At 39.5% G+C, this 26,247-nt stretch overlaps 1 protein-coding gene across 4 annotated transcripts in view; it reads right to left on the bottom strand.

Moving 5' to 3' along the window:
- Nucleotides 1-24,132, bottom strand: part of lmo7b (LIM domain 7b) — a 25,976-nt gene extending 1,844 nt beyond the window's left edge. Inside the window, exons 1-28 of one of the 4 annotated variants that reach the window (XM_035652345.1) lie at nucleotides 24,018-24,132; nucleotides 23,747-23,853; nucleotides 21,161-21,231; nucleotides 20,432-20,501; nucleotides 18,317-18,423; nucleotides 17,878-17,908; nucleotides 14,574-14,687; nucleotides 14,320-14,485; nucleotides 13,331-13,481; nucleotides 10,767-10,826; nucleotides 9,829-9,997; nucleotides 9,431-9,570; nucleotides 9,019-9,202; nucleotides 8,208-8,819; nucleotides 7,487-7,825; nucleotides 6,150-6,264; nucleotides 4,887-5,048; nucleotides 4,565-4,737; nucleotides 4,378-4,441; nucleotides 2,866-2,891; nucleotides 2,635-2,742; nucleotides 2,418-2,507; nucleotides 1,943-2,130; nucleotides 1,691-1,735; nucleotides 1,337-1,389; nucleotides 1,072-1,243; nucleotides 806-991; nucleotides 573-681 (exon numbers count right to left, since the gene is read on the bottom strand). In XM_035652345.1, the coding sequence (XP_035508238.1) occupies nucleotides 573-681; nucleotides 806-991; nucleotides 1,072-1,243; nucleotides 1,337-1,389; nucleotides 1,691-1,735; nucleotides 1,943-2,130; nucleotides 2,418-2,507; nucleotides 2,635-2,742; nucleotides 2,866-2,891; nucleotides 4,378-4,441; nucleotides 4,565-4,737; nucleotides 4,887-5,048; nucleotides 6,150-6,264; nucleotides 7,487-7,825; nucleotides 8,208-8,819; nucleotides 9,019-9,202; nucleotides 9,431-9,570; nucleotides 9,829-9,997; nucleotides 10,767-10,826; nucleotides 13,331-13,481; nucleotides 14,320-14,485; nucleotides 14,574-14,687; nucleotides 17,878-17,908; nucleotides 18,317-18,423; nucleotides 20,432-20,501; nucleotides 21,161-21,231; nucleotides 23,747-23,815 (3,774 nt within the window). In that variant the 5' untranslated portion in view covers nucleotides 23,816-23,853; nucleotides 24,018-24,132. The remainder of the gene's footprint in view (nucleotides 1-572; nucleotides 682-805; nucleotides 992-1,071; nucleotides 1,244-1,336; nucleotides 1,390-1,690; nucleotides 1,736-1,942; nucleotides 2,131-2,417; nucleotides 2,508-2,634; nucleotides 2,743-2,865; nucleotides 2,892-4,377; nucleotides 4,442-4,564; nucleotides 4,738-4,886; nucleotides 5,049-6,149; nucleotides 6,265-7,486; nucleotides 7,826-8,207; nucleotides 8,820-9,018; nucleotides 9,203-9,430; nucleotides 9,571-9,828; nucleotides 9,998-10,766; nucleotides 10,827-13,330; nucleotides 13,482-14,319; nucleotides 14,486-14,573; nucleotides 14,688-17,877; nucleotides 17,909-18,316; nucleotides 18,424-20,431; nucleotides 20,502-21,160; nucleotides 21,232-23,746; nucleotides 23,854-24,017) is intronic. The other 3 variants (XM_035652347.1, XM_035652348.1, XM_035652346.1) reach the window with 3 other exon arrangements.
- Nucleotides 24,133-26,247: the final 2,115 nt, after the last annotated feature.

The following is a 26,247-nucleotide window of genomic DNA, read 5'->3' as shown; positions in this document are numbered from 1 at the left end:
ACACAAACACACACACTTTATTTTTATTTTAATTATATTTAAAAATCGCACTTTGGTCTACACCTGTCATTTTTAAATTAGTTCCATAAACAAATTTGACAGCCTTTACTATTAATTTTATGTCCACACTTTGATGTTTTCATCTGCCGTCATTTATTTTCTCTCTAGTGCAGCAGAAGCTTGAATGACAAATAAGTCGCGTCATAATTTATTTACTGTTTCCATTGCATGTTGTTTTTAAATCAATACACCATCTTTTCCACCTCAGTTAAGGCAATATTTGATTTATTTTCACATTTGTGTGCACAAAATTAAATGAGAGAGAGATGGTGTGTTTTTTTAAATAATAATAACCTTTTCATTTCCAATAGAATGCATCGCTGTTTCTATTGGCAAACCATGTGAACTCACGGATCAAAGTTCAACAAAGGTGAACCCTGACCTGTGAGACTGGCGCACCAAAACATGAACCGCTTCGATAGAAGTGAATGAGACACAGTATTAAGTAACCACATTATTCGCAGGGATTGGAGCTACTGTGACCGCACCTTAACCTGGTCATGACCTCTCACCTGGAAACAGGCGAGGTGGAAGCAGAGACTAAGGGCCTCTATGACCATGGATGCCCCACTACCCAGGACACGCTCACACACACAGCAAGTCCTCCTGCCACTGATCATCCTGGGGCAGCACATGTTAACAGTGTGAGGCCAAAATGTATGAGAAGACATAAAAAAAATAAATAAAAAAAAACACACCACAAGATGCACGGGAAACTGGCTCTATATTGACCTGAATTACATACCTGCCATGCTCAGAGGGGTCCATGCATGTATTTCTCTGGGATAACATTGCTCCAGTGCTGTAGCGGGAGAAGGAATTCCGACTCGGAGCACAGTAACCTGCAGCAGAGTGTGGACGAGGGTAACTGAACGTAGCGGTCGAGAGTGGGGACTGACGCAAAGTGTCCAGGTTGTCCAGAGACTCAACCCTGCAGAGAAGAGAGCTAATGTCATAACAAAACAGCTGCATAATGAGCAGTCCCACATGGTACAAATACTGTACACCCACCTCTTCAGGGGAACCCCAACATAGATGGGTTCCTTGTAAAAGCTGCTGCTGCGCTGACGTATCCAGCTGTTGTCGGTCAGAAGCTGAGTCCTTTTCTTCATCTCCTCCAAAATCTGCTGCCTTTCTTTCTCAACCTTAGACACAGACTGTCCTGTTCTTTTCCTTTCATCACCTGGACCAATCAAAGTTTTTTTTTGGGGAGGGGGGTTAGCCCAGAATGTCACCAGAACAAAAGGGAAATATTATGACAGAAGGGTAGACTAACCTCTTGTCTGTTTGTGGGGGCCAGCTAATGCTGGGGTAGACAAGGATTTTGCCCTATGGGAGGAGAAAGCAGATTTCTACAAAATTGACTTCTTTAATAAGGATTTATTTAGTAGGAAAAAAGGGGGTTTTAGGGACTAGTTGTAAATAATAGTGACCTAACAAAAACAGCCAATAATCTTGCTTCATATTAGGTATTTTCGCACACATACAATATTGTGCTATGTTTCCTGACAAACATACAACACTAGCGCCTTTATGCCCAAAGCTAAATAGTAAGAACTATTTTACAGTAACTAGGCCAAAGTCTTACTGACTGTTTGAAAATAAGAAACTGAGCTAGTCTTGTTCTGACCTGTGAGCAGGAGACAGCTGAGCAAAGCCACAGGAGTCCTCAGCCCTGAGGTACAGCACGAAAAGCATGGAAGCCCAGCAAAAGCAACAGGAAGCAGAACAGATTCAGCAACAACAGCAGTGTAGAAAAAATAAAATCATGACAAGCCAAAAATCGCTAAATAGAATTTCTTGAACCTCGCTTTTAAAAGAAAGCACCATGAGCGCACATACATATGGCACACTGTAAAAAGGGGAAAAAAAGTTTATTTACCAGGCTCGTTCAGTAATATTGTCATTCTGCACTCTCTGTGCATTACTTTGAGGTCTTGATCCTGCTTCTTTCAGCTCATCTCTGTCTGGGATCCATTCTGCTTCTCTGGTTTTGTTGGTCAATCCCTTCACATGGAGCTGGGCGCTGGCACGGCTCTCACCACCAGTGGTCATCTCAAAGGTGTTCTCCTTCAAATGCATGACAAGAAATTACATTCTATACAGAATATCTAAAAGCATAGAATTTACTTGTCAGCACTCTCATTGTATTGTCTCATTCTTAAAGCGGTCGACTATCATCACAATGTAGGAAACGTGGAATCAAATAAAAAGTACTGTTAATGCACATACTTGGGATAAACTTTGAAGAGCTTTATTATATGTTGACTAAGTAGAGGAAAATCTAACAATTTTTCATGATTATTTAATTATAACTAAAATGCTTGAAAAAGGCTCCAAGGACCACACAACATTACCCCTGACTTCCTGCACAACTCCCCCATTGCATCTTGCTGTGCCCTCCGCCACTCTGCTTCCAGCCTCTCATGATCCCGCTGGTATTGCTCCTGAAAAACAGAAGACACACACACACACACACGTATGATGCATTACAGTTTAGATGATGATTATTAAGGTTAAGGTGTTAACATCCTTGGTGGTGTGTAGTTCTATGTTGAAGAAAATAATCTTTACCTGTAGGAGGCGCTCCTGTTCTTCCTGCCACTTCTCCTGACGCCTTCGATCCTCCTCACGGTCCCAGGACCAGCTGGATGAGGAGGGGCTGAGGGATGGCACCTGGAGCTGGTGAGGCACAAACAGAATCAAACATGATCACAGTGCAGCACACAAACTCTTAACACACACACACACACACTTAATGTTTGAACATGCATACAAACACCCTTTGATCAAGTGGTAACTTACATCAGATATTGCAGATTCTGACCCTCCTGTGTAAGACAAAAAACAAGTCAGAGAAGAAAACAGCATACAACAGCTCCCAAAGATAATTAGGATGTGTGTAATATCATAGTGTAGTTCACACATATACAGCAAAAAGGCTGGGGACACATTAGAAGACTCTAAACCGAGAATCAGACAAAAATACATAAATACACTTTACTTTGTTTATCCTACTGACCCCTAGCAATCTTTTGATCCAGAGCTGGAGATCAAGACAAAAATACAATGCTGGACCGGATATCAGTATAATTTTGCTCTTTGTAGAGCTTTGCCTGCAGCACTGGCTCAAATATCTGGTCATAACTTTCAAAGGTTACCACCTCACCTTTGATAGATACCCATGTCTGTGTAGATGAGAGTAGTTAAGATTAAATCTGCAGCATGTCTGCATGTAAATCAGCACAATAATCTGCTAATGCATCCCCAGCCTAGAGATAAGCAAGCAAAAACTTAAAGAGAGAGCTGAGCACAGAGTTAAGCATGCCACTGTTTTGTTTTTGTTTTTTTAAATGTGAATTCACATGTTGTACAACTCTGCTTTCTTCATCTGTTGATGATGTTCCGCAACTGATTGCATCTTGCTCAGAGTACAGTTAAGAAAAACACTACACACAGTGCAAACATTTACCACACAAGTAAACCCATGAGCTGAATCCTGCAGAGCCTGAAGAGAGAAGCCATTGTAGTGGGACACACATCAGATTCATTAACATACCACAAAGAATTGCATTACAAATCAGTCATTGTGCAAAAGAATGAGAAAGTGACCCATTAAAAATGACAACCCATTAACACAACAAATAGATACTATGTCAGTAAAAGAAGCACTGGTTGCACAGCACACACACTAGTATACAGTATATCATAGATGTGATCAGTGCTGTCAGCTCTGTGGTTGCTGGGTAAAGTTGTGCCGAGACAAGCACTGTTTTGTGTCGGTTTGCAAAAAAAACACATAAATAGCTTTTTGACTGATGAATTTAAAAGCTAAATCTTTAATAGTTGTTATAGTTAGTATGTGTTTAGATTGTGCTATGATTAAAATAAAGCCCGTTAAAGTACTACATTAATGTTATTATGGTAATACTAAAATTAAAGTTCTCATCTAATCACTGTGCATTATCTGATTCTTTTTAATTACTGTAGCAGTCCCTTCCTAAAAATCCTTTATAAAAGCCCACTGGAAATGTGCAGGGTTTTTTTCTGCCCAACAATTAACCAAGCCAAGCACCAGCCACCAAAGCTGCTACACAAGAGGTCTAGCCTCAAACTGGAATTTTACCTGTCTGTCGGAAAAATTCTGCCCTCCTTTTCTGATTATTCCAAATAATAATATTATAATCTACATAAAGAGAACGAATGGATAAGGTGAGACATCACATACTATATCTGAGGAGTTATTATCACGGGAGATGTTTGTCATGTATTGAGTTGTAATGTTATTGCTTTTGCAGACTTTATGCCCATTATTACCTTTACTTTTGGCTGTCCTGTGGTTGTCAGCAAGCTCTCCAAGCATGACTTTACCTTGTAAAACCTGGGCAGGTGAAAGAACACCAAGATTCACCTGATGAGCACCACTAATTAAGCTGTGCTATTAGAAGAACTTTGCAGATCAATTTTTTTAATTCAAGCGATAACTGTCTAAAACATTGCTCACATTGTCCGGCTGCCCATTGCATTTGGACACTTTTCTGACTGTGATTTCTGTAGAGGCGCCACTGTTGGCATGGTGATCAGGGCAACCTGTCAGAATGGGCGCTGCAGCAGTCAGATTGAGGGTCCTGCTCTGGCCTGGCTGGTTGTGATGACTCCCCTCACTGCTGCTCCAATCTAATGAAAACAACCAGCCATCAAAACTAAGACCACACTATAAACCAATCTTTGTGACCCACTGGTTAGAAGTTATAGGTTAAATTATCAAAAATCATTACAGGAGGTTGAAAAAGACATGACTGTCTTTTTTAAGGTCATTATCTTACCCTTGTTGCCATAGCGCCGAACGTCCATGGTCAGACTGCCGGTTTGCAGGGAAGATGTCATTTTATCCTTCCACTGGGTGTAGTTCATGCGTGCCAGTGCAACTCCATTAACAGCCACAATCTCATCGTCCACACACAGCTGGCAAAGCGCTGCTGGACTGCCTGAGGAGGGAGGGAGGGAGCGAGGGAGGGAGGGAGCGAGGGAGCGAGGGAGGGGATAGGTGTCAGGAAAATGAAAAAAAGATGAGAACGAGGACAGGAAAACATAAAAAAGCATCCGAAATAATTTGTTTAGCACAAACTGAAAAACAAGCTGCAGTATTGAGGACAAGGTTTCTGCTCCAAGTTTAAAAGTAGGCCAGTAAGCCAAAACTACATAGCGGTGAGTAAGTGACACCTGCTCTCACATCCAATTAAATATTCATGGTTGAGTTTTAAATCTCTGGCTACATTTTGTAGGCTGTTTTTTATGCATGTACAGTAAATCTACTGTTCATCTAATCTATTATAATAATCTGTTTGGGTTACCAACATCTATTAAAGACATTTATCAAATTTTTTTAGCATAAAAGTGACTTATTTGCCCATTTCCAGCCACATGAGAATCTGCTTGTCTTAGTTCTAAACACATTTCCTCAGTAACATCATTTGTTTGTGCTTCGGCAGTGACAATTAGTCTATGCTCTGTCTGTACTGACATCTGTCAATGTCTTGAATTACTGCTGTTTCAATGTGCAGGATGTTAGAACAAATTGCCTAATATACACAGTATTTTCCAAGCAAAGACTTAATTCCCATTGCTATGTCAACCTGACCATGTGAGTTTATTTGTAAGATTGTTTTTATTTATATTCCTCAATACATTGAATATACACTACTAATGACAAAGCAAAACAAGACAAATCAAAAACACAGCTACTCATGGAGGAGTACACATCAAATAAACAAGTTCAACCCCAGTTTCTTCATAGCCAATATACTTAAATGAAATATGTTGAAAATAAATAAACATTTCCTCTCTATTAAATACCCTCTCTCTTTTATCCCTCACCAACTGAAACTTCAACAAATACTTCTAACCACTCAGTTGTTGTATTTTAGGCAACATTGTTTTACTTTGTAACAGAGAAACAAAAGATAATCAGACATAAAACTAGGTTTAAGTATTAAAGGTAACTTTTTCTTAATGTAACCAATGCTTCCAATAAATGTGATTTAAGTGAGCTGAAATGTCAGCAACCCAGAGTTGAATATAGCACTTACCAGGTTTAATAAATTTGACTCTTGCCCCTGTGGAGTCCCAATGAATCTGGAAACCAAAGTCTGGTCTACTGTTGGGTTTAAGTGTAAGGCTTACTCTCATGTCACTGTGATCCACCTGAAACACACACACACACACAAGAGTGACACCCTGTGATCCAATGTCCTATGCTTCCTGGTGGAAACTAAATACTACAGTGGCCTGCTACACAGATATAGTAAGGGATACCAAGGGACCACTTTATTATGTACAATGCAGTGCAATCATCACAGCAGCCCTGTAACAACTGTCATGTGAAGTTTATAATGTTCAGGTTTTGGTATTCAATACCACATTCAGGTTTGTGGCTTTAATTAGAGGTGGTACAGCATTATATTTACAGAATATTGGGCAAGAACACCTCCCATAGATAGCTCAACAACCAAAAATGAACATTTATCAGCCTTCAAAAGAGATACGCTGGTAGCCTCAGCCTATATTAGGCATGTAATAGGAAGTTTAGGGCCCTAATGCAGTTTAAAGGCCCTGCACACCCACACAGGTGTTCCCACTTACTCTGCTGATTAAATTAATTACGTAGGGCTTAGGTTGAAGTTGGCCGGGCTATGCAAAGTCACCGAAGTCAATGCACCAATTAGGAGTTGTCTCACCCTAACTTGTCATGGAAGGAAAAGCACAGGTGAAACATGACTGTGAGCTTGCATGCACAAAACACCAGGACCCTAAAACTAGCTTGCCTAAATGGAATACAATTGTTTTTAATGTTATCAATTACGCCTGTGTTTTCTTGCTATGACGATGCAAAATGTCTGCAGTGAAAAAGGTCAATAAAAACACTCATTTGGGTGAGGTAAGACCCTGAAAGAATATACACTTTTGCACTGTATCTATTAACCACTTTATTTTTCAAGGTTGGCTTGCTAATCCTCAATATGAATGTTTTAGTCTACACAAATAATAAGCTATTTTATTAAAAGCAATCAATTATGTTGCAATACCAAATAGGCATTTTTCTCCTCTGCACACTGCTCCGACAGTGAAATCCAAGAGTGGCATTTATTAATTTGCCTGTTTGATTTTGATTAGTCACCAGTGCCTGATCACAAGTAAAATAGCTTAAAAATACTTACCTTTACCAAATACCTAACCTATCCGTTTGGTTCTTGGGTGTTCTTCTAAGCCAACTTTGGCCCATTTCATTTTTCTACTGACCAACGGGCACCGTTACTGACCAATAGGTGATCCCCAATTATAGTTTGATCAAATATAATTTAATCCTAGATTTAAATATTACAACTTTCAAAGATACATCAATGAAGTACATAATAATACAACATACCTTTGGGTGGTCAATGCTGGAATTAGGTGGGAGACTTGAGCTTTTGTTGTGGTGCGTCTGCAGGTTTGAATAAGGTTGCCGTCGTAGCTGGGCTTGGGTATGGGACTGATGGTGATAGCCGTTGGTCTGGGTGGAAAGAGTGGCACCTTTCACCTCTTCTCGCTGTTCTGTACCATTCTGCTTTGGTTCTGCCTGATTAGCTTTCTTCTGTCTGACTGAAGCCTGGTACTGACCCTTTAGATGTGCAGTCGCAGTCTGTCTTTTGAGCGAAGATTCGGTGGGTGTAGAAAGAGATTCCTCTTTCTCACTTTTCAATAGCAGACCTTGGTTGTCGTCTACCTGGAGATGAACAAAAATGTGCCCAGGAGGATAGTACATTCGATTGCTCCATTTATTCTGCAGCATTCAAATGTGACTGTACTGATAGTTGGATGTCGACACCACACAGAAAAAAAAATTGCGTAATCTTGTAGTGAGTTGACACTGTTCATAAAGGTGCAGCATCATTATTTATGAGGAGGACGATCCACGAAAACAAAAAGGTAACGAGCACATAGTACCACCCACACACCCACACACACACACCCACTAAACTCACAAATTGTAACCATGACTGTGTAAAATAAAATTAGCAGGTGCCAGGCTCTACGCTACCATGCAGCTAAACTCCAATACATTCAAAGTGCAACAGTGCTATAGCTGTGATAACTACTGAACTCACATTGAACAGTCTCGGCAGAGAGGACACCCTGGACTGCTTGGTGCCAAAGGGTCTGGCTGTGATTGCAGAAGAGAGACGGGATGAGCCCTCGGACCTCCGGTAACCACGAGGAAGGCTGGCTGAGCCGGACCACGACCCAGTTCTGGACAAGTACTTGTAGACGCCTGCAGCCTGCTGCCCTCTGCCTTGCTCCGCAGCTGGTTCCCAAGATGTCTTCTGGCTCTCTTCCTGGGACTTGTGGTTCTGGTGGTCAACTCCTGGCAGATTAACTGAATCAGGACAAAAGGTTGAAACTTTTGGATCAGCGCAAAATGGAAATTCCTTGTGACTTGACATAGATGCAGTACGATCCCTGGTGCTGGTTGACTTTGTGGTCTTGTTTGGCTGTATAGTGGTTATCAAAGTTGAGGTTTGGTTTGTAAAAACATGTTCCAGTTCAGATGTTGGCTCAAAAGGAGCTGGGCTGCCCTCAGCTTTGACTTGGGTCTGGGAGCTGAAGGGGCAGTCCAGAGAAGGTGTAGTGACTCCTGTTCCATCTGAAGCCAGGGAAGCAAAGTGGGTCTCTTCTCCCAAGATGTTCCCATCTGAGGCAGGCATGGCTCCAACTGATCCCTGAGAAGAAAGAAATCCTAAAGATCTGCCATGTAACAGAGTAAATCCATTATACACCTTGCTTTGCAAAACTGCACCTTAATCAGGGGAACTTTTTCTGTTATCATTCATGCAGGCATTTTCATCAAGTATATACTAAAGAAAACCATGTCCATTAAGGTAATCAAGGTAAAACAGAACAAACGGTACCACAATTTACCTGAGTGTGGGCTGACTTATGGGGGCAAAGTGGAGCTGTAGAGCTGAAAGGTGCCTCAATAGCGTAGGTGCGGGCCAGCAGAGCTCGAGTACGTGGCCGGAGATCAGAGCTTGTTGATTTTGATGGAGAGGAGGTGGAGTAAGGACGGGGGGCAGAGTTGTGCCTGCGTGGTGACGGTTGGTCTCTGGGGGAATTGGCACGTAAGGGAAGAGGAGCCAATGTAATAAAGGAAGCAGAAAAGATGGGGGAGGGGGGTGGGTATCATATTACATGAGTTCACTGTGGCATACTAAACAGTTATCACACTAGGTCAGCAGCTTTTCATATAGACTTTAAAATTCTTGGTAGCAACAGGGTTTGGAAGTGTAAGCTTTTATTCATTATATCCATAACATTTGGAGCAGGAGTGTACCTCTTTAGCAGTCCGCCTGCTTCTTTTTTCTCAAAGTTAGACCCATTGATCATCTGGTTAATGACATGCTCTCTGTCTTGAGACTTCCTGCAGAGGTCAGACTTGGTGCTCCTGCGACGATTCTTCCACTTTGTCAAATCCTGAGACAAGTGCATAGCCCAATAACACTGTTGCAGGTGTAAAATTATTTTTAAGAGCTTTCAGGACTATCTAAAGGACTGCTGTTAAGGTACAGAATGAACACCCTGCTCAGAAAAAAAAAAAGAAATTTGAACATCTGAAAGTTCAAGTTAACAGGTTAATAACAGTGTAACAGTTAAAGCTCTTTAACAAGTACTAAATGGACCTTATAGTAGGATTCTTTTAACATTTTTGTTGTAAGACTTTTCTATACTTACATCCTGCCACTGAGCTTCAGTGTCCTTGGCAGCAACGCTACACTTGCGTTTGTTCTCTTGATTCCACTCTCTTGCAATGCCAGTGTCCTGGCCCATATCATAAACAGGGTTCCCATCAGGAACTTTACGCACAGGGTATACCATCGGGATGTCACTCAGTGATTTGCTCCTAGTTCATACAGACAAAGACAGGATGTGGAAATAAGTAACAGACATACAGAGCAAACACATCTGGCATTTAAAACACTGTGGTTGCATGAAAGTGTCACACCATGTAGCAGAAAAAGCATGATGAACAGTAGTACTGAAAAGCAGTGCACGCAAACATGCCATCTTACACTGACAACTAATTTCTGTATGTGCTCGATGCCACACACATACACACAGAGTACATGACAAGCCAGTAAGCCACAGTATTAACAGCTGCTAGACGGCACATTCTGCTTTCAAACAACAGAATCCTTAGCCAAGTGCGAGCAGGAGAGTAGCATGCAAGCTAAGTAACGCAGCAGTACAAATGGCAACAGATGTTGCTGTCTGGATAACACAAAAACCATGACTTGTAACAAGTAATAGCACTGCCGTGGGCAACAGAAGGTGTCAGACGTGACATTCAAATAACTTACAGCAGCATTTAGCAGGTGGTATATCAAAACTGACATAATTTGATGAGAGGAACCAAGACTGTGATTACAAACAATCCTGTAGTTTTTCATTAATTCTACTGTCAAGTCTCTGCCCAGAAAATTAATAGTGGGTGGTTTACTAAGCACTCCATCTTTACGAAAAGGCAAATTATGATTGCAGCATTATTTCCTTTGTAGGTAAGCTGAATAAAAATAAAAGCACACTCAGAAGAAGCAGAAACAAAGCAGCTTTGGGCAGGGCAGCCTCAGACATCTTTGCTTTAGTTTCATGCCCAAACCTTCATGACTTACCAAATCCAGCCAGGATTGACCTGGACTGGTCTCTCAGCTTTGACTTGGATTTGATATGCTCTACAGAACCAAAGAAACAGACACGAAGACCGGTGAACGCCACTATGCATCTAAATATAAAGCAATGTTATTTACAGATACAACACATATGGCTTCAGTACCACAACTCTAAAAAAAAAAAAACCTGCCACACACACACACACACACACACACGGAGGATCTTAGAACAAGTGTTTAATACATAAATTCACATGTTGCACAATATTTTAGACTGTTTATAGACCCACTAAAGCCATATTCACACAGAAAGTAAACTGAAAAACATTAGTGCTGGCACAAAAGGTGTTATAAATAACATGATTCTGTTATGGCTACCGAAGTATGACACAACGCCCGAGTCATCTATTATGAACTAATGAGTCACTCAGCATGGTGCTGTTAAAAAGTCCTCACATCATCAGCATTAAAAAAAAAAAAAAAAAGTAATGCCAGATAATTCAACAAGCATGAACAGTACAAATTCAAAGCACATTTAATTTTCCTGTCAACTTCATAAAACACCTATTTAATAAACAGCTAAATTTGCATCTTTAGAAAATTATGTTGTTTGCCGATGGATTAGAGATTTGCAAATGCAAAAGTAACAGGTGCACTTGGTACATGATGAGATAAAAAAAAAAAAAAAAAACACTGTTAAAGCTTGTGTCAACAGGTTTTAAAAGCTTGTATGGTTAGTTTGTTGGGTATGAATCTTCAGGACAGGAGTGAATGTGCAGGCTTGGAGAGAGTTTCTTGGAGATGCTTTTCAGGCTCTCCAGGTGTGGAAGATATGTTCTGTACAGTAGCTGATGTCACAAGCCAGGAAATGAAGTCCAAGTCAAACTCTTCCACAGAAGAACCCAAAGCTCTATGGCTACAGTCAAGAAAAGGGAACAGGAGATGCATGAAAGGAGTACAAGATTATTTTACAGTAGACTTAAATAACAAAGGAGAATACATAGGATAAAACTTTGCGTGACGGTTTAGCAGACATGCCATTTTTTTTGCAAACTAGCCCTTGCTGTTTCTCTGTGCCTAGCAAACTAGCTTTAGTTTGCTGGCGTACTTAAGCTGGATTTATAAACTTCTACCAAACGCTAAAGCTTAAAAACCCTAATCAACAGTGCCATGATGTCTAATAGCAAGGTTTTGTTTGGCACCACACACACAAAAGTTATATTTTAGTTCAGCCTGTCAGCCATGTAATGTCTTTGCTTCTTTAAAGTTACCAAAATTACTTGCTGTTCAAGCAATGCATTAACAACTTAGCACATTAAGCATACAGCAGCAGTAGAAAACTGCAGCTTCAGCTTTGCCTTGTATTAGTTTTGAGAAAATCTTAAAAGCTTTCACACTTGCACTATCAGCACTGCCTTGCATCACAGAACAGTAAAAATACAGACCTTAAGCCTTGAATTTTACGATACCAGGGTCTTCTTTGGGAGCCAAGGTAGATTGTGCGCACACGAATCTCCTCTTCAGGTGTCCAATATCGGGGTAAGAAGCGGTCATAGGTAGGGTTCGTAGATGTTTGATGAAGACTCTGCTGCACTCGCCGGAAATACAAGTCATCTAGGACAGGGTCTGCCTCAGTATATTCATCTTCCGAGTCTTCCTCACACAGAGCTCGCAGAAAAAACTCTTCATCGAAGGCACACTCAGAAGGAGACACAGCAAGGTGGGGTTGAGGAGAGAGGGGGGCATCTTCAATGCTGCAGCAAAGAGTGGTACACCCATGTCTGCATTTATTCGCAGCTGATGGTGATGATCACACAGACATCGCTTTGGATGAAATAGTTACACCAAGTATCTCAGAAATTATCTGACAACACAAAGCTGCTCCAAAATGTTAAAAGGCAGGGGTGTGACTGTGAATATGCCTTCATGCATTTAATCATCAGTTTTTTTAAGGATAAGGGTTAGGGTTACAGTGTTTTTCCATTTCCAAGCACTGCAGCAGTAGGTATTGTGATAAAGTAATAATGACAGAGCCGAGCAGATCACCAACATCCACAGTTCACACACAAGCTCAATACTGAATTGACTAGTAGGATGAAAATAGAGCTTTCTGCCAACACCTTGGCCTGCCACATCAAATATTGTATACTGTAGATAAAGAGTCTCAACTGCAATTTAATATAAGAAACTCCAAACTGCCTGAAAGCATATCAGCCCTTAACTGATTTGAAAATTGGGAAATTTGCTACAAAATGAGTTTCATCCAAGAACAATCTATGTAATTATACTAATGATGGATATTATTGAGCACAGTTCTACTCATCACAGCATTTGCCACATACAGTAAAGTATTAGGATAACTAATACTGTATGTTACTGTTAGTTTTACACTGACTGGGGTCAGGAATAAAATTCTCTTTCTTCTTAAATGAAGTTGTTCATGTGCATATACTATTCAAATACAAATAAAAAAAGGAAAATGTTTAACTGACTGAGAAATTGAACATTAAAGCAAATTAAAATTAACAGCAGCAATGATAGGTAAATTAGTAGCGCATTTTCAGTACCTGGCGAGTGGACTAGTACAGCCGCTTCCACTCTGCTCCAGGCCAGGTTTTCTCTGTAGGAGTGACGGTGGGATATAACCCTTGTTTTGAGTTGAGGGCTGGGTGGTCTCCATCTTGAACACCTGCTCAGCTTCTGCGTCACTTCCACAACCTTGCAACCACACAAACATGGAAAATGAGCAACAGAAAAGATCAAAGTTTTAAGAACAATGAGGGGGAACATACGCTGCAATCAACTAAAATGAAAAGTGAGTGGACCAAGAATGCATTACAGGTAAATGAAAGAGAAAGTCTCAAAATCAGATCGTAACAGAAGAACCTTTAGTGGATGACTGAGTCTTCACACAGCCAAGCCTCTCCCAAGTACTGTGCCAAGTATTTTATTCTCTCCCATCACACACACACTTTTATCAGCACAGTGTGGAACTTGCCACAATCTATCACTGACGTGCACTGAGAACAAGCACAGCAGAGTGCAGACAATTGACAGACTGAGTCAGAAGATCAGTTTGGAAAATGTTGTTGATCCCAAAACAAAAATAGGTTCATCAAGTGCAATAACATGGTTGCATACAGAATTGTTAACTGATAAATACATCCGTTTGGGCATGTTCTTTTGCAGATCATCTATCTAATCCATCTGTTGAGAGGAAGTGATCTCTTCCACTCTAGCAAAAGTTGCAACAGCAGTTTGTATGGAACCAGTATCAGCAGGGTAAGCCTGCACAGAGAGCAGAGCTCTAAGAACAGAAACAAGAAACAGAAACCTGCGACTCTTCTGGCATCAAAACAGAGTTCAAAGAGAAGACAAAAAAGGTGTCAGTATTGGCCTGTGTTTTCTTACCAAGTGATTTCAGAAAATTGTAGTACATAACTTTTAAAGTCATTATATTTTACACCCAAACTAAAAGGGATTCACACGTCAGGTGGAGTGGCACAAAGAATTGACTGGAAGGAGGTTGTATGGAGAAAAAAAAAGGTAAACGTACCTTCACTGTTTGGGTGGAGGGCTCTAGAATCCAGTGAGTCGATGCTGTCCACAGAGTGCTCCATCTTGTAGCTCGGTATTACATGCAGACATTCCTCCCTCCCTGGGTACAAGGACTCTCTGTACCCGCTGTCTTTCACAAACACATTACTGCCCTCATCCAAAGCCTGGATTTAGAAGGCAGGGTTAATGTAGATAACAATAAGTACATAAAAAGGACTAGAACTGTGTTAAAAGCCTGGAAAAGCTGATTACCTTTGACAAAGCCAACCCTAACAACCCTTCAAAAGCCTTGAAGTTAAGCTGAGGACCACTGTAGAAGGGGTCTAGGTGAGCCTTGCGACCCAACCAGTAGATTGTGATCAGAACCTGAGAGAGTGAACAAAGACATGTATGGGGTACACAAATCTGACCACACACACGCATGCACATTTAGCAGCTCATCTGTTTCCCCCCCCCCATCTAGGGGTGGCCAAGTCACAACATAAAAAGCCCACCTAGATCTAACTCATCTTCTCCAATTCAAAAGCTCAAACCCCAGAGATTGACTTCTGATGTTTAATATCTTACTTGTAGATTGAACAGTTTTGCAGACTAGGAAGCAGGATTGGCCCCAGGGTGGCCAAGGCAGACAAAAAAAACAGTGTTTACTGATTTAGTAAAAACTTTGACTTTCAAAAAGACTAAGTAAAATGCTGTAGACTGCTACACTGTAATTCTGCAGCCCATCCCCTCTCAGAGCAGGTTTGGTAGAGGTGCATGTCATGTTCTCAGTTGAATCACAGAAGAGGACATAGTACAAAGAAATAATGCTCAGCAGTTACTAAGAATTCGGAAAACTTCTAGAAGCATGTTCCCAGAAGATAAATAAGAAAACACAGATGCTGTTCAAGGGACAATATGTATACAGTAGATTTGTGCATTAAGGTGTCAATAGCAACACAAACAGCTCTGTAAGGGTGTACTTAGGCATGATTATGTTATACAGGTATAATATTAATCATCCTAGTTTAGTATGCCAGCATAATATTTGCTATTTAGCGCTGGACAAATTACAATTTTGACCTGATGATGGTGCTAGATGAAAAGTCATGATATTATAATTGATCCTGAGGGTGACATAAATGCGTGTACCAATTTTCATTATTAAATCAATCTCAAAATCAAATATCAAATCTTAAATCACTCAATACCACAAATGTGTAGTGCTAGTGTGCAGTGCTGGAGGAAAAGTCAGTAGAAGACTAAACACATGGGGATTGATTAACTGCTGGTGCAAAAGAAAGAAAATGAAAGCTTTTAGGGTTCATCCTCTGGGGACAATGAACATCTGTATAAAATGTCATGGCAATCCATCCAATTGTTTTTGAGATATTTCAGTCTTGACTAAAGAAATTGTCATAGCAATATTGATGGCAATGCAACTAGCATGGCAAAAAAACAACCACATAATCAAATTAGCCTGCCAAAAAAAAACTAGGGAAATTACTTTACTTTCTATAAACGCAGAATATGACATGCTATCCCCAAAGCATCAGCCACAAGAAATACTGGTGATGTGAGGCACGTGGCCTCCACGAGCCAGCTGAAAACACTGGTACTGAATACTGTTGACAGTCAGTCAGACACACTCCTGACAACCATTATTAAAGACAGTGAGTAAAGGCCTGTGAAATATGTCTCTTCCTGGCATTTAATGTTTTATTATTTCAGCAAGCAAAGTGTTTTGGACACGATTTATTTCTCATTTGCCTTGAGGCGAGGGATATTTTTTTTTGACGGACTGCCTTTCTCCCTGGCAGAGCAGCCGCCTGTGCTGCAAAGGGATATCCACAAGACTATGTGTCAGAATTTCTCCATCTCTATCTTAAAGTCATCATAGAGCGGTCAGCAGATCAAAATCCATGAAGGGCCTTCAGAGATGATTGAATTGACTAAATGTTTTATAGTACAATGCTAGTTAGATGAAAAGGATGAGAATTTTGAGTTGTACTAAATGTGTCTGTATGGATTACCCATTATGCTCGTTCAGTGTCTGTAGCGGGTACCTTACCAGTCAATAGAAAGCTTGCACCGAATACAGAAATTATCTTCTAGTTTTACCAATCAGTGTCATTGTAGAGCAGAAAATATAATATAAGTTACTTTACTTTTTAATTTTTCAGCACAAATGGTATACAGATGCCTTCTAAAATGTGCAGTTTTTCAAAAATAAGCATATATGTTTGATATTTAGGTCCGTTTGAGCCATTAGCGCTAGTTTTCCCTCATTTGCATAACCTAAGAGTAAGCAAGCGTTAAGGTCTTATGTCAGTCTTAAGCACAGGGACAGGATGTGCTCATTATTCTCTAATAGCCTGCCACCTACCTCATGCCAAGGAAATCATTACACTGCATACAATAGGCCACCACAGGTTAATCCTATTTAGTGGCAATATTTGCCACATATGATTTTATTTATAGGACATTATTTATTATCAGGTCCTGTCAACGATGGCCCTAATTTCCCATCAGTGTTGGCTCATGCTTAATATTTTAGGAATAAATAAAAAAAAAGGAAGAAGATGTTGTAACCAGACCCAACTATAATGAACAATATACATATAAATGCCCCCTCAAATAAAGAAACAAATTCTTACTTAATGTGAATGTTATCTTTTGTTTGGGGTCCAATAGCACATGTTAACATTAACCCACATTACATCACTACTCCATGTAAAAACAGTGAGATATTTGTGCATTTGGTTGTACACCATGCTGAAAGCAAATTGACCCTAATTGGTTAATTCAAAGAGAAATGCTACACCCATTTCACAGAAAGAGTGCTCTGACAAACAGCCTCATTACTGAGTCCAAGTTGTCAGCTATTGTGTGATTCAAATGAGGCTTCCCAGATAACCAAACATCCTCCTAAGCTTCTAAACATGTAAAATACCAGCAGTGCATGCAAGCGTGTACAGATACAGCACTCACATGTTCCATTAGTGCAGTTGGGAGGGACGATTTTACAGATAGTTTGAGGCATAGTAATACAAGACTATATTTTGGCACAGACTATGCGGTTTAAAGGTCCAGTCTGTAACACCTACAAACATCTATTGGCAGAAATGGAATATAATATTCATCTGTATGTTTTCATTAGTGCACAATCACTTGAAAATAGGAATCCTTGTGCTTTCATTACCTTAGAATGAGCAGTTAAACAGCTACAAGCTGTCTTTAGTTAGCTGCAATGTGCAACTTCTCCACTAGATGCCACTAAATGCTACACACTAGTCCTTTAATGCCAGAATATTGTTATTAGGCCCAAACTTAAATAAGCAAAACAACGCCCTTGATCATCATCACTGACTCTTGATGCTGGTGGTAATTGTTTACTACTGACTATCTCCCATGTAGATAAATTCAGTTTTAGGGGTCCTTTACTAGGTGAAGTGGCCAAGGACAGACATGTTTTTAAAACTCATTGGCCAAGGGAGGGAATCAGGAAAATATATGAATGATGTAAAAAAAAAAACTATTTAGTGGATAAATGAACAGTTATCCTGCTTAAACTTACATTTTTGAGTCTTCTGTTGCCTTCATCTCGCCTAAAATAAGGAAAGACAAAAATGAGAGTGATGTCCCTCATACTGTAATCTTTAGTATGACTGCATGCACTGTACTAAACACTAAAATGCAATGGATTGTACTGCAAACAGAGACTACAGTGACATCTCAAACCATTTAATTTGCAATGCTATATTAATCAGCTACTTATCAGAATTTATAGAGGAAACAGGCTATCAATTTGTCTAAAGCAGCAGATTGTCAGGCAAAGCTCATACCTTTATTAATGCAAAATAGCTTTGAGATACATGGACAAACTATGAACCTTTTTCACAAGTTGAATTTCATACGTAAAAGGTGTGTTTCTCTGTGCCGGCGTGAGCACCTTTAGCTGTTGGACAGTTGTAAACATACACCTAACCTGACATGACACTTAAAGACAACTGTACCTGAGTGTTGCACGAGTGGACAGGTCCTGCAGGTCTCCTGGATGAAACAGCTGTGACACGTTCAGTCCCAGTTTCCCACAGGCTTTCAGGAATACACTCACATTATCCTGGAGATTCAAATTACAGAGACAGCTAAATGAGCCACTTCAAAATAGAAGAGAATGCAGAGAACTGGCACAGTGTCAGAAGAGGCTGTTGATGATGATGTTGTTTGGGATCAGATATTGGTTAATGGAGGGTTAAGTCAGAGCTGAAATTCAATTTAAAGCTCCAGTGTGTAGGATTTAGTGGCATCTAGTGATGTAGTTGCAGATCACAACTCCCTCACATGAAAGAGAAAGTGTACGAAATGTGCGAGAAGCGTAAACATCCCTATCTAGAGCCAGTGTTTTGTTTGTCCCTTCTGGGCTATTGTAGAAACATGGAGGTTCATAATGATAGCTCCTTGGGAACAAAAACACAACGATTCTTATATCGTTTTCAGGTGATTATAGTTGAACGAAAACATAGTTATGCATTATATTCAATTTGGGCCAATAGATCGTCCTAAACAAAGGGCCTTTAAATGTAATGTGTAATGTAAACTTACAATGCAATGAATTTTATGATGATCTACTGCGCAGTGTTATTTTCATTAAGATTTTCATTAAACATTAGATTAACTATGAATAAACGAACATTTGTTAAAATAACTTTACAACATGATGCTCGTTTTTACTGCATTTATTACCACAAAAAAGGTAATTATTCTCCTCATCTTTAGGGGGTGACCTTCGTTGAAATTACATATGTTAGCAGCGAATTCTATCAGCAATAGCCAATAAGCATTGATTGTGGGAGGTTGATTAAACAATGCCGTTGTCTGGAAACATTGAACTCTGCTAGGAGTGGCCTCTAATATTATGCTCTGTTAAAGACGTTTAACTGACTTTAAAAACACCAGTCGGCGCTTTATAGCTCAGTTAACAACTAGCTCAGTAGCAGTAGTCAAAATCTTAGCTAAGCAAATGAATACTTTAAGTTGATAACAGGGTCATTTAGCTTAATTATTTTATTGTTTGTCTTTTTTTTTTAAGATTAGGGAGCAATTTTAGGTTCTCTCACTTTAGGGAAGGTTAGTCAGATAATGCTTTGGCATTCTCTAGTGGCAAATAGACAAACTGCTGCTGCTGCTGGATGAGAGTCTGAACTGAACACAGAATGCATGTGCTGTTTTTAGTGTTATAATAATATCTATACTGATCAATTTTTATCCTGTTATGTATGTTTTCTACTTGCCATGCAAATATAAGTTTACCAAAAATAAAAAGAAAGATAAATGTTTACTTTGATTAGTTACCCATGTCAATTAATGAGTTCAAAAGTTCCACAAACAATTCTGTACTTAACTTATTTAAATGATTGCTTGAAGGGTGAAAAAATCAAAAGTCAATACAGACACACCTGTGTTATACTTTTGTATATCTTAGCTGTAATGTATTCCATTTGTGGTTAATAAGTTACAACATGCAAAACCACCAGCATAGTCCTTAAGGCTGTCAAAGTAACTGCTGCATCTGCATCTGCACACCCCACCATCACCACCATCACTCTGGCATCCACGTTGGGCTCTGTCTATTTATTGGCCCCTGATGGGAGGTTGCAATTGATCTTTCCCTGCCCTTGCTTAGGGCATTTCTGGCAATTATACTTGTGTGAAGCCATTGAAACACAGCCTAAAGCCAAAATAAAAATCAGCATTTACATTTATGCCCAATAAAAAAAATAAAAAAAAACACATTACATATTCAGCAATTGGGCTGTCACACTGAAATGCAGTTTCAAGATCATTCGGGTTGTGGCAAGACTGTCTCTCAGTGCCTTTAACAGGAAACCACACAATGTGTCAAAACTTCCTGGCTAACAGGTGCCTTCTTATTTTTCTTATGCACTTGTTTTATACATAGTAAATAGACAATTACACATTACAATTGTCTACATGACTCAGATCTTTACAGACATCTTCTACATTGTTTGACACTCAAGGGTAAAGAATACACTGCCTGCAGCACACAGGCAGGCTATCTGTGACACACACACACACACACACAGAATAAGAAATTTTAAAACACTCACAAGGCCAGCAATGGGAGTAGAAAGCCTGTTTAATCTCTTAATGATGCCAGGTTTCAACTGATTGATCAAGCTAAAAGTGAAAACAAAAAACAACAACAGTTATGAATATTCCAGCTTTATGCTGCACATATTTCAGAACCAATATCATATTGGGTCCCATTCCACACAATTAGCTAAATAGAATAGGACTTAATAATCCTGACTTTAACTTTTAATAAAGAGATACATTTAAAATGAGAAATGCAACAAAATAAAAAGGTTCACCTCTCTTGTAAAACAGTTTAACTGTCTTAGATGTAGAACCAAGTGCTTTCAGCTGAGTTCCATAACTATGCCTCTGTGCTAACCTACTAGCCTAGATTTGTTGCCAAATGCCTCTCATTTGTTGGACTCATTGTTCTTTTGTGGCTACAAGCCGATGTTATAAAAGTCAGCAGTTATTTAAAAATGTGTTTTGGAAGAAAATGACTATGCTATAGAAACAGAAAGAAAATCTCATCTGATGGTCTGTATTACATTTAATTGAATTTATTTACCTTAACTTATAGGCATGTTTAGATACTAACAAAACCTCCAGAGGGCAGCAATTTGCAAATTGTGCAAATTGGTTCAGGGCTCCTGCTGAAGCTAAGCTAGCAAATTAGCCTAACTACACACTCATAGGTTTGCATGGTAATTTAGCTTAAATTTAATTATCCAAATGATGTGAAATCGAGTATCAGTACTCACTCGCAAAGCAGGACTCCGTTCTCTAAGGCAGCACGGAAGTTGTTGCAACCAAATGATTTTCCAGTCACTTCCTGAGAGAAAAAAAAAAAAAAACCATACTGTTTACATCCATTGAACATTTGAAGAATGAGCTGTACCGTTATACACTCCTGGTAAAAGACACAAAGCTGTTCAGTGGAAAAAATGAGGAATACAAGGCCCTGAAGAAGAAAATAATTCCACCATGCAAGCATTTCCCTTTGTTGTAGTTGTCCTCAACAGTAAAACAAAAGTTACATACATTAAGTAATGTGGGTACTATTAAGATTTAGCCTAAACAGCTGAAAAATCCTCCAACTGCTGCACAAAAACAAGACCTAAAATATCTCGCCATACAAATAATCTACAGAGAAAAACAATGGGCCATAAAAAAAACATATGTGGACAAGCATTCCTAAAACAAATTAAATCTATTCTTTCGTTCAAATCAAAGAATACAACATAACCTAAATGATTTTACATGGCAGAAGGAAGCACAAGGCAATGGGGGTTTGTAATGAGGACATAAAAATGGGGCTATTAAGGTTCGGCTCCATAACTAACAGAGGGCCCCAAAAGGCTATTCTTCTCACTAATTAGTACCCCCAGGAATCCACAATCACAATTTGTTTGTGGTAGGACTGGGCACCAGGCATGGAGCTTTCCAGTGGAATCAGACAAACTATGTAGAGCACCAAAACTTGAATTGGTCATTTCAATAAACAATTGCCCCTATGAAACCACAGATTCAATCAATTTCATTTAAGTCTGACTTGCAACTTTCTCTAGACAGCTTCATTTGTTAAAGAGAGCTTTACCCAATCAAAAAAAGCATCAAACAAGGCAATTATCTTAAATAAAGACATAACTACTAAATCTATGTGATCCAGGTCATGCAGCCAATAGAATAATGGAAAAAAATAGAGCTAAGGTGATTAGTATATTAATCAATTAAACTAAACAGGCAAGTATGCATTTATTAATTTTTAAAGCAAAATTCCCCAAAACCTTTTCTAGGTATAGATCCTCAAATGTGAGGATATGAAGCTTTTCTGCGTCACACATGAAGGTAAACTGAATATCTTCGGATTTTGGACTGTTGATCGGATAAAACAAGATATCTGTCACCTTGGGCTTTAATAAATCATAACATTTGTCACTGTTTTATGATATTTATAGGCTAAATGACTAATTGAGAAAGTAACAGATTAATTGGTAATGGAGATGATACTAAGTTGACACCAAGTCAAATTTAAGGTAAAATGCATTTAAGGGATAATTCCCTCTTGTTAAGGAGATGAGAATCACTGTCCTAATACAGAAGAACACCTGCTTAAAAATTGGACCATGCTGTTCCCGTTTCTCCCGAAACTAAATAACCTGTTTACATAATTTAGAAGAGGCCGATCAATTCTTGTTTCTCATCCAGTTCAGTGGCATTGAGCAAACATTTACATGTAATTGCTGCTGGTACTGCTGCTAATGATAAACAGCAACACATTTCTGGACACTTAAATATATGGAAGCTTATTATCCTGCAATCTGTAACACCAAATATTGTTGTTTGGCACAAGGAACAAGTTTATGACACTATTTACCATTTCCTTAAAAAGCAGCATGCCTTGCTTCCCTCTAACACACACATACACACAGATCACTGTTCATCCATGCTTTCATCTGTCAGTGCAGGAAAATAGACGGGTAAAATTGGCACGGGCTCACTGCCAAGAGAGCTCTGCACAGAATTCTCATAATGATCCACTCAGACACAATTGACATTAATGGTCCCATTTTAGAGTTGGTTAACATTCAGTGCCCACAGTCTACAAGTTGTGTTCATTGGTTATGATTTAAGGATTAAAACTTCTACAATGTTTGGACATAAGCAGCCTATAACAACCTAGACAATACATTGCTCTAAAACCACATCCTCCACAACGTGCATGGCAAAACCTTCCACCGTGTGCCTATCACATTAACCGCAATAAGTGTGCAAAGGGCTCTTATGGACTACTCAAAACAAGCCATAAGCAAATCTAACCCAACAAGTGCATCACATCTCAGTGGAAAGACACTAAAGAGCAAACCCCAGAGGCATGCTGCAGCACATTTTTCATCTCTTTTCTTTTAAACATTACTTAATTATCTGCCTTCCTTCCATGTGCATTTCCCTCTGAAGCTCTGTGACTCCTGCAGTCAAATCATTTTTTCTCTGCAAAACCACAGAAGACTGTGACACAGGGCTCTCTCTGTGTCAGGAGGCAAACATTTTAGTCTTATCAAGGCCTGTTTTGCATTTGAACTCAAAGATAATGTAAAGGTGCCTCACTTTAGGTTTATGAGTGTTATGTGCACCAACTGTTTTTATTGAGTGGAAGCCTGAGACAAACATTTTCAAGTGATCTTTCACGGCTGAAATTACTGACACTGACTAATATAGAACATTTCCTGTCTCCAGAAAGGGGGTTAAATGACTGACTGGCAAACAAATCTTCACAGTTGCTTGCAGAGGAAGACGTCTCTGAAGCAAATAAAGTAGAAAAAGGAAGATGAAAGTGAACCATGTACCTCAATCCAGCGTTGAGCCTCGGTGAATGCGTCTGCACAGCTGACACTGGTCTGCTGGCGCCACTCCATCTTCTGTCTTCAGAACAGGCAAAACAAAAGGCTCCAAACTAATGGAGGAGCAAAAGAGGTAAGTTTATAATTAATTATGGAGTATGAAAGGCACGCACCACCACCAAGCAAATCAAATAAACTCAATTAAAGGTAACAAGCAGGTGGGGAAACTGATGCGGTGTGCTAGAAATAAAAAGCCTGGGGCAGCTTGTTCAGTTACCTGGTGCTGTGTGTAGCCGCTCGCCGGTGAGACTTCTCCACTAATTGGCATCCAGTTTATCACCGGACACTCAGCACTTCTCCGCCCACTGCAAAACTACAAGCAAAGTTTCTGAGGTGAAGTGAAACCGAGTGGAACAGAGGGAAGATAATGCAGTCTCATCGATCGACCCTCTGGTGGCCTGCTGGTGTATTACACTGTGGTCGGCAGTGAAGGAGCCAGACAGGGTTCAGGGCAGCAGCCAGCAGTGACAAGGCAAGAGAAGTTTATTTAAGTACCTTTAAAACACAGTGACAGTTAAATATATTTCCCCAAATTCAGTGGTGGAAATAAAAGTGAATAGATTTTAGTCCAAGTGCAACCAACTACTGTAACCGCCACTATGCCACTTTTCTATTCAATGCTTTACTAATGTGCCTCAATAATGAAATGTTAAGTGAGTTAAAATATCTTCATTAGGGAGCTTTTATAAGCAAATATTGATATAATATGTGATTGTTTCTGAATTACATGTATTTCTGCCACGCCTTAAAGTCTCCATGGAACCCCCCTTGCCACTACATGAATATTTCCCCAGATTGCCCCCTGCCCCCAGCAATTCACAGCAGATATGGCCCTGGGTCCTCAGTACTAACCATAGCCTGCACATAACCACTTAAAATCTAAGCCGCCTACTTGATTATTTTGCAACTTCTTTATGACGGATGGCCTGCATTGTTGTTTGCTGTACATTGAATGGCTACTGAGTGGTTACTGAGCTCGGTTCCTTTCTTCGGTCTTGTTCTTACAGATGTAAAAAGCCTCATATAACCCACTAACTTCAGAGGGTGACAATCATTTAAATGACAAATGTGTAAAATAAAATGTTTGTACAGCTACAGATACAGATATGTAAAACATCTTCACTTCTTTTATCCGCACATTCTCCCTGTAAAGACAGCAGCTGCCTGATACCGTATGCAAAATAAAACAGCGTGTTTCAAGGGCAGGTCTCTTCATTCCCCTTGCCTTTTATATTGAAGTCATGAAGGATGGCCTGCGACCATTTCATTCTCACACACAAACTGCATATGTCTATGAATAGAAAATTGTTTTTCTTTTGTATTTTTTTTTCATATTTTAAAGAAAGGCATAATAAGAATCTAGTGGGTAGGCCTCATCTTGTATTACAGCACATGCTTACTCCAATTCAATTTCCTGCCAAATGCCCAAGGAGGTGCTCTATATGGGGAGCAAGGGCAATGATGGAATCACAGAATTTTAAAGTAAAATGAGTTCAGAGGTGTAGGATACCGTAGAAGATTTTATGAGAAGCCTATTAAGAATACAAGAACATTATGTGAATAAATAATCTTCACAGACTTTCAATTTATTAGCTTAGCCAAGGAAATTAGATGATAATTTCCTGCACCATCTGGTAGTATTATTACTCCAACAGAACAATAGGGATTATATTCTTTGCTTCAACCCTAAATCCTCTGGCTCACTTTTGTTAGTGTAAAAAAAGAGTAAAAGTGTCCTCAATGTTCAGACATTTTTTTTGAAGCCACACTGTGTACAAAACATCTTGTTCAAGGACACATCCATTGACACTGTTTAACCTTTTTCTGATTCTGAAAAACAAGAGGTAGGCTGTGATAGAATGGACATTCACAGAATATTTCCCTTTTAAGTGCAAAAGCTTGAATTGTCTTATACATTGTTAGATCCCTGTCATGTTCATGCCAGTGTATTTATGTGAAAACCTCACCACAGCTGAGCTCTGTGTTCTGTGTCTCTTTGCGGACTGAAGGAAATAGTACTCCACCACTTGTGCACATGTGACGCTAATTGGTCTTGAAACTGAAGAGTGGCACACTTGAGAAAAGACACTGATGCTCATCATCTTAACTGCAGGAATGAGGATTTGTTGCACATACTGATTTACTCCTGATTAGGAGGGGAATAAGATTAGTCAGTATCTTCCCATGTATGAAAATCTCGTAAACTACCCCTATGACGATTTATTCAAACTCTGTACCTAATATGACTTGATGTGTGTTAATTAGGTCTGTTCAAGGGTACCTGCAAAATAAATATAAATAAATAAAATGAAAAGTGACTTGACAATACAGAGATTAAACTTGTGGCAAGTTTTCTTATGACTACATCACAGAGCTGAAGAAATTATCTATTGCATTTATTCATGATGACCAGTAGGTGTTGCTGTAACTCTGCGTGCATGGATCAT

The sequence above is a fragment of the Morone saxatilis genome, unplaced genomic scaffold (assembly GCF_004916995.1).
Source record: "Morone saxatilis isolate NCDOM2014 unplaced genomic scaffold, NCSU_SB_2.0 Contig11, whole genome shotgun sequence".
NCBI classification, from domain to species: domain Eukaryota; kingdom Metazoa; phylum Chordata; class Actinopteri; family Moronidae; genus Morone; species Morone saxatilis.
This window is presented reverse-complemented; position numbering and strand designations above follow the sequence as displayed.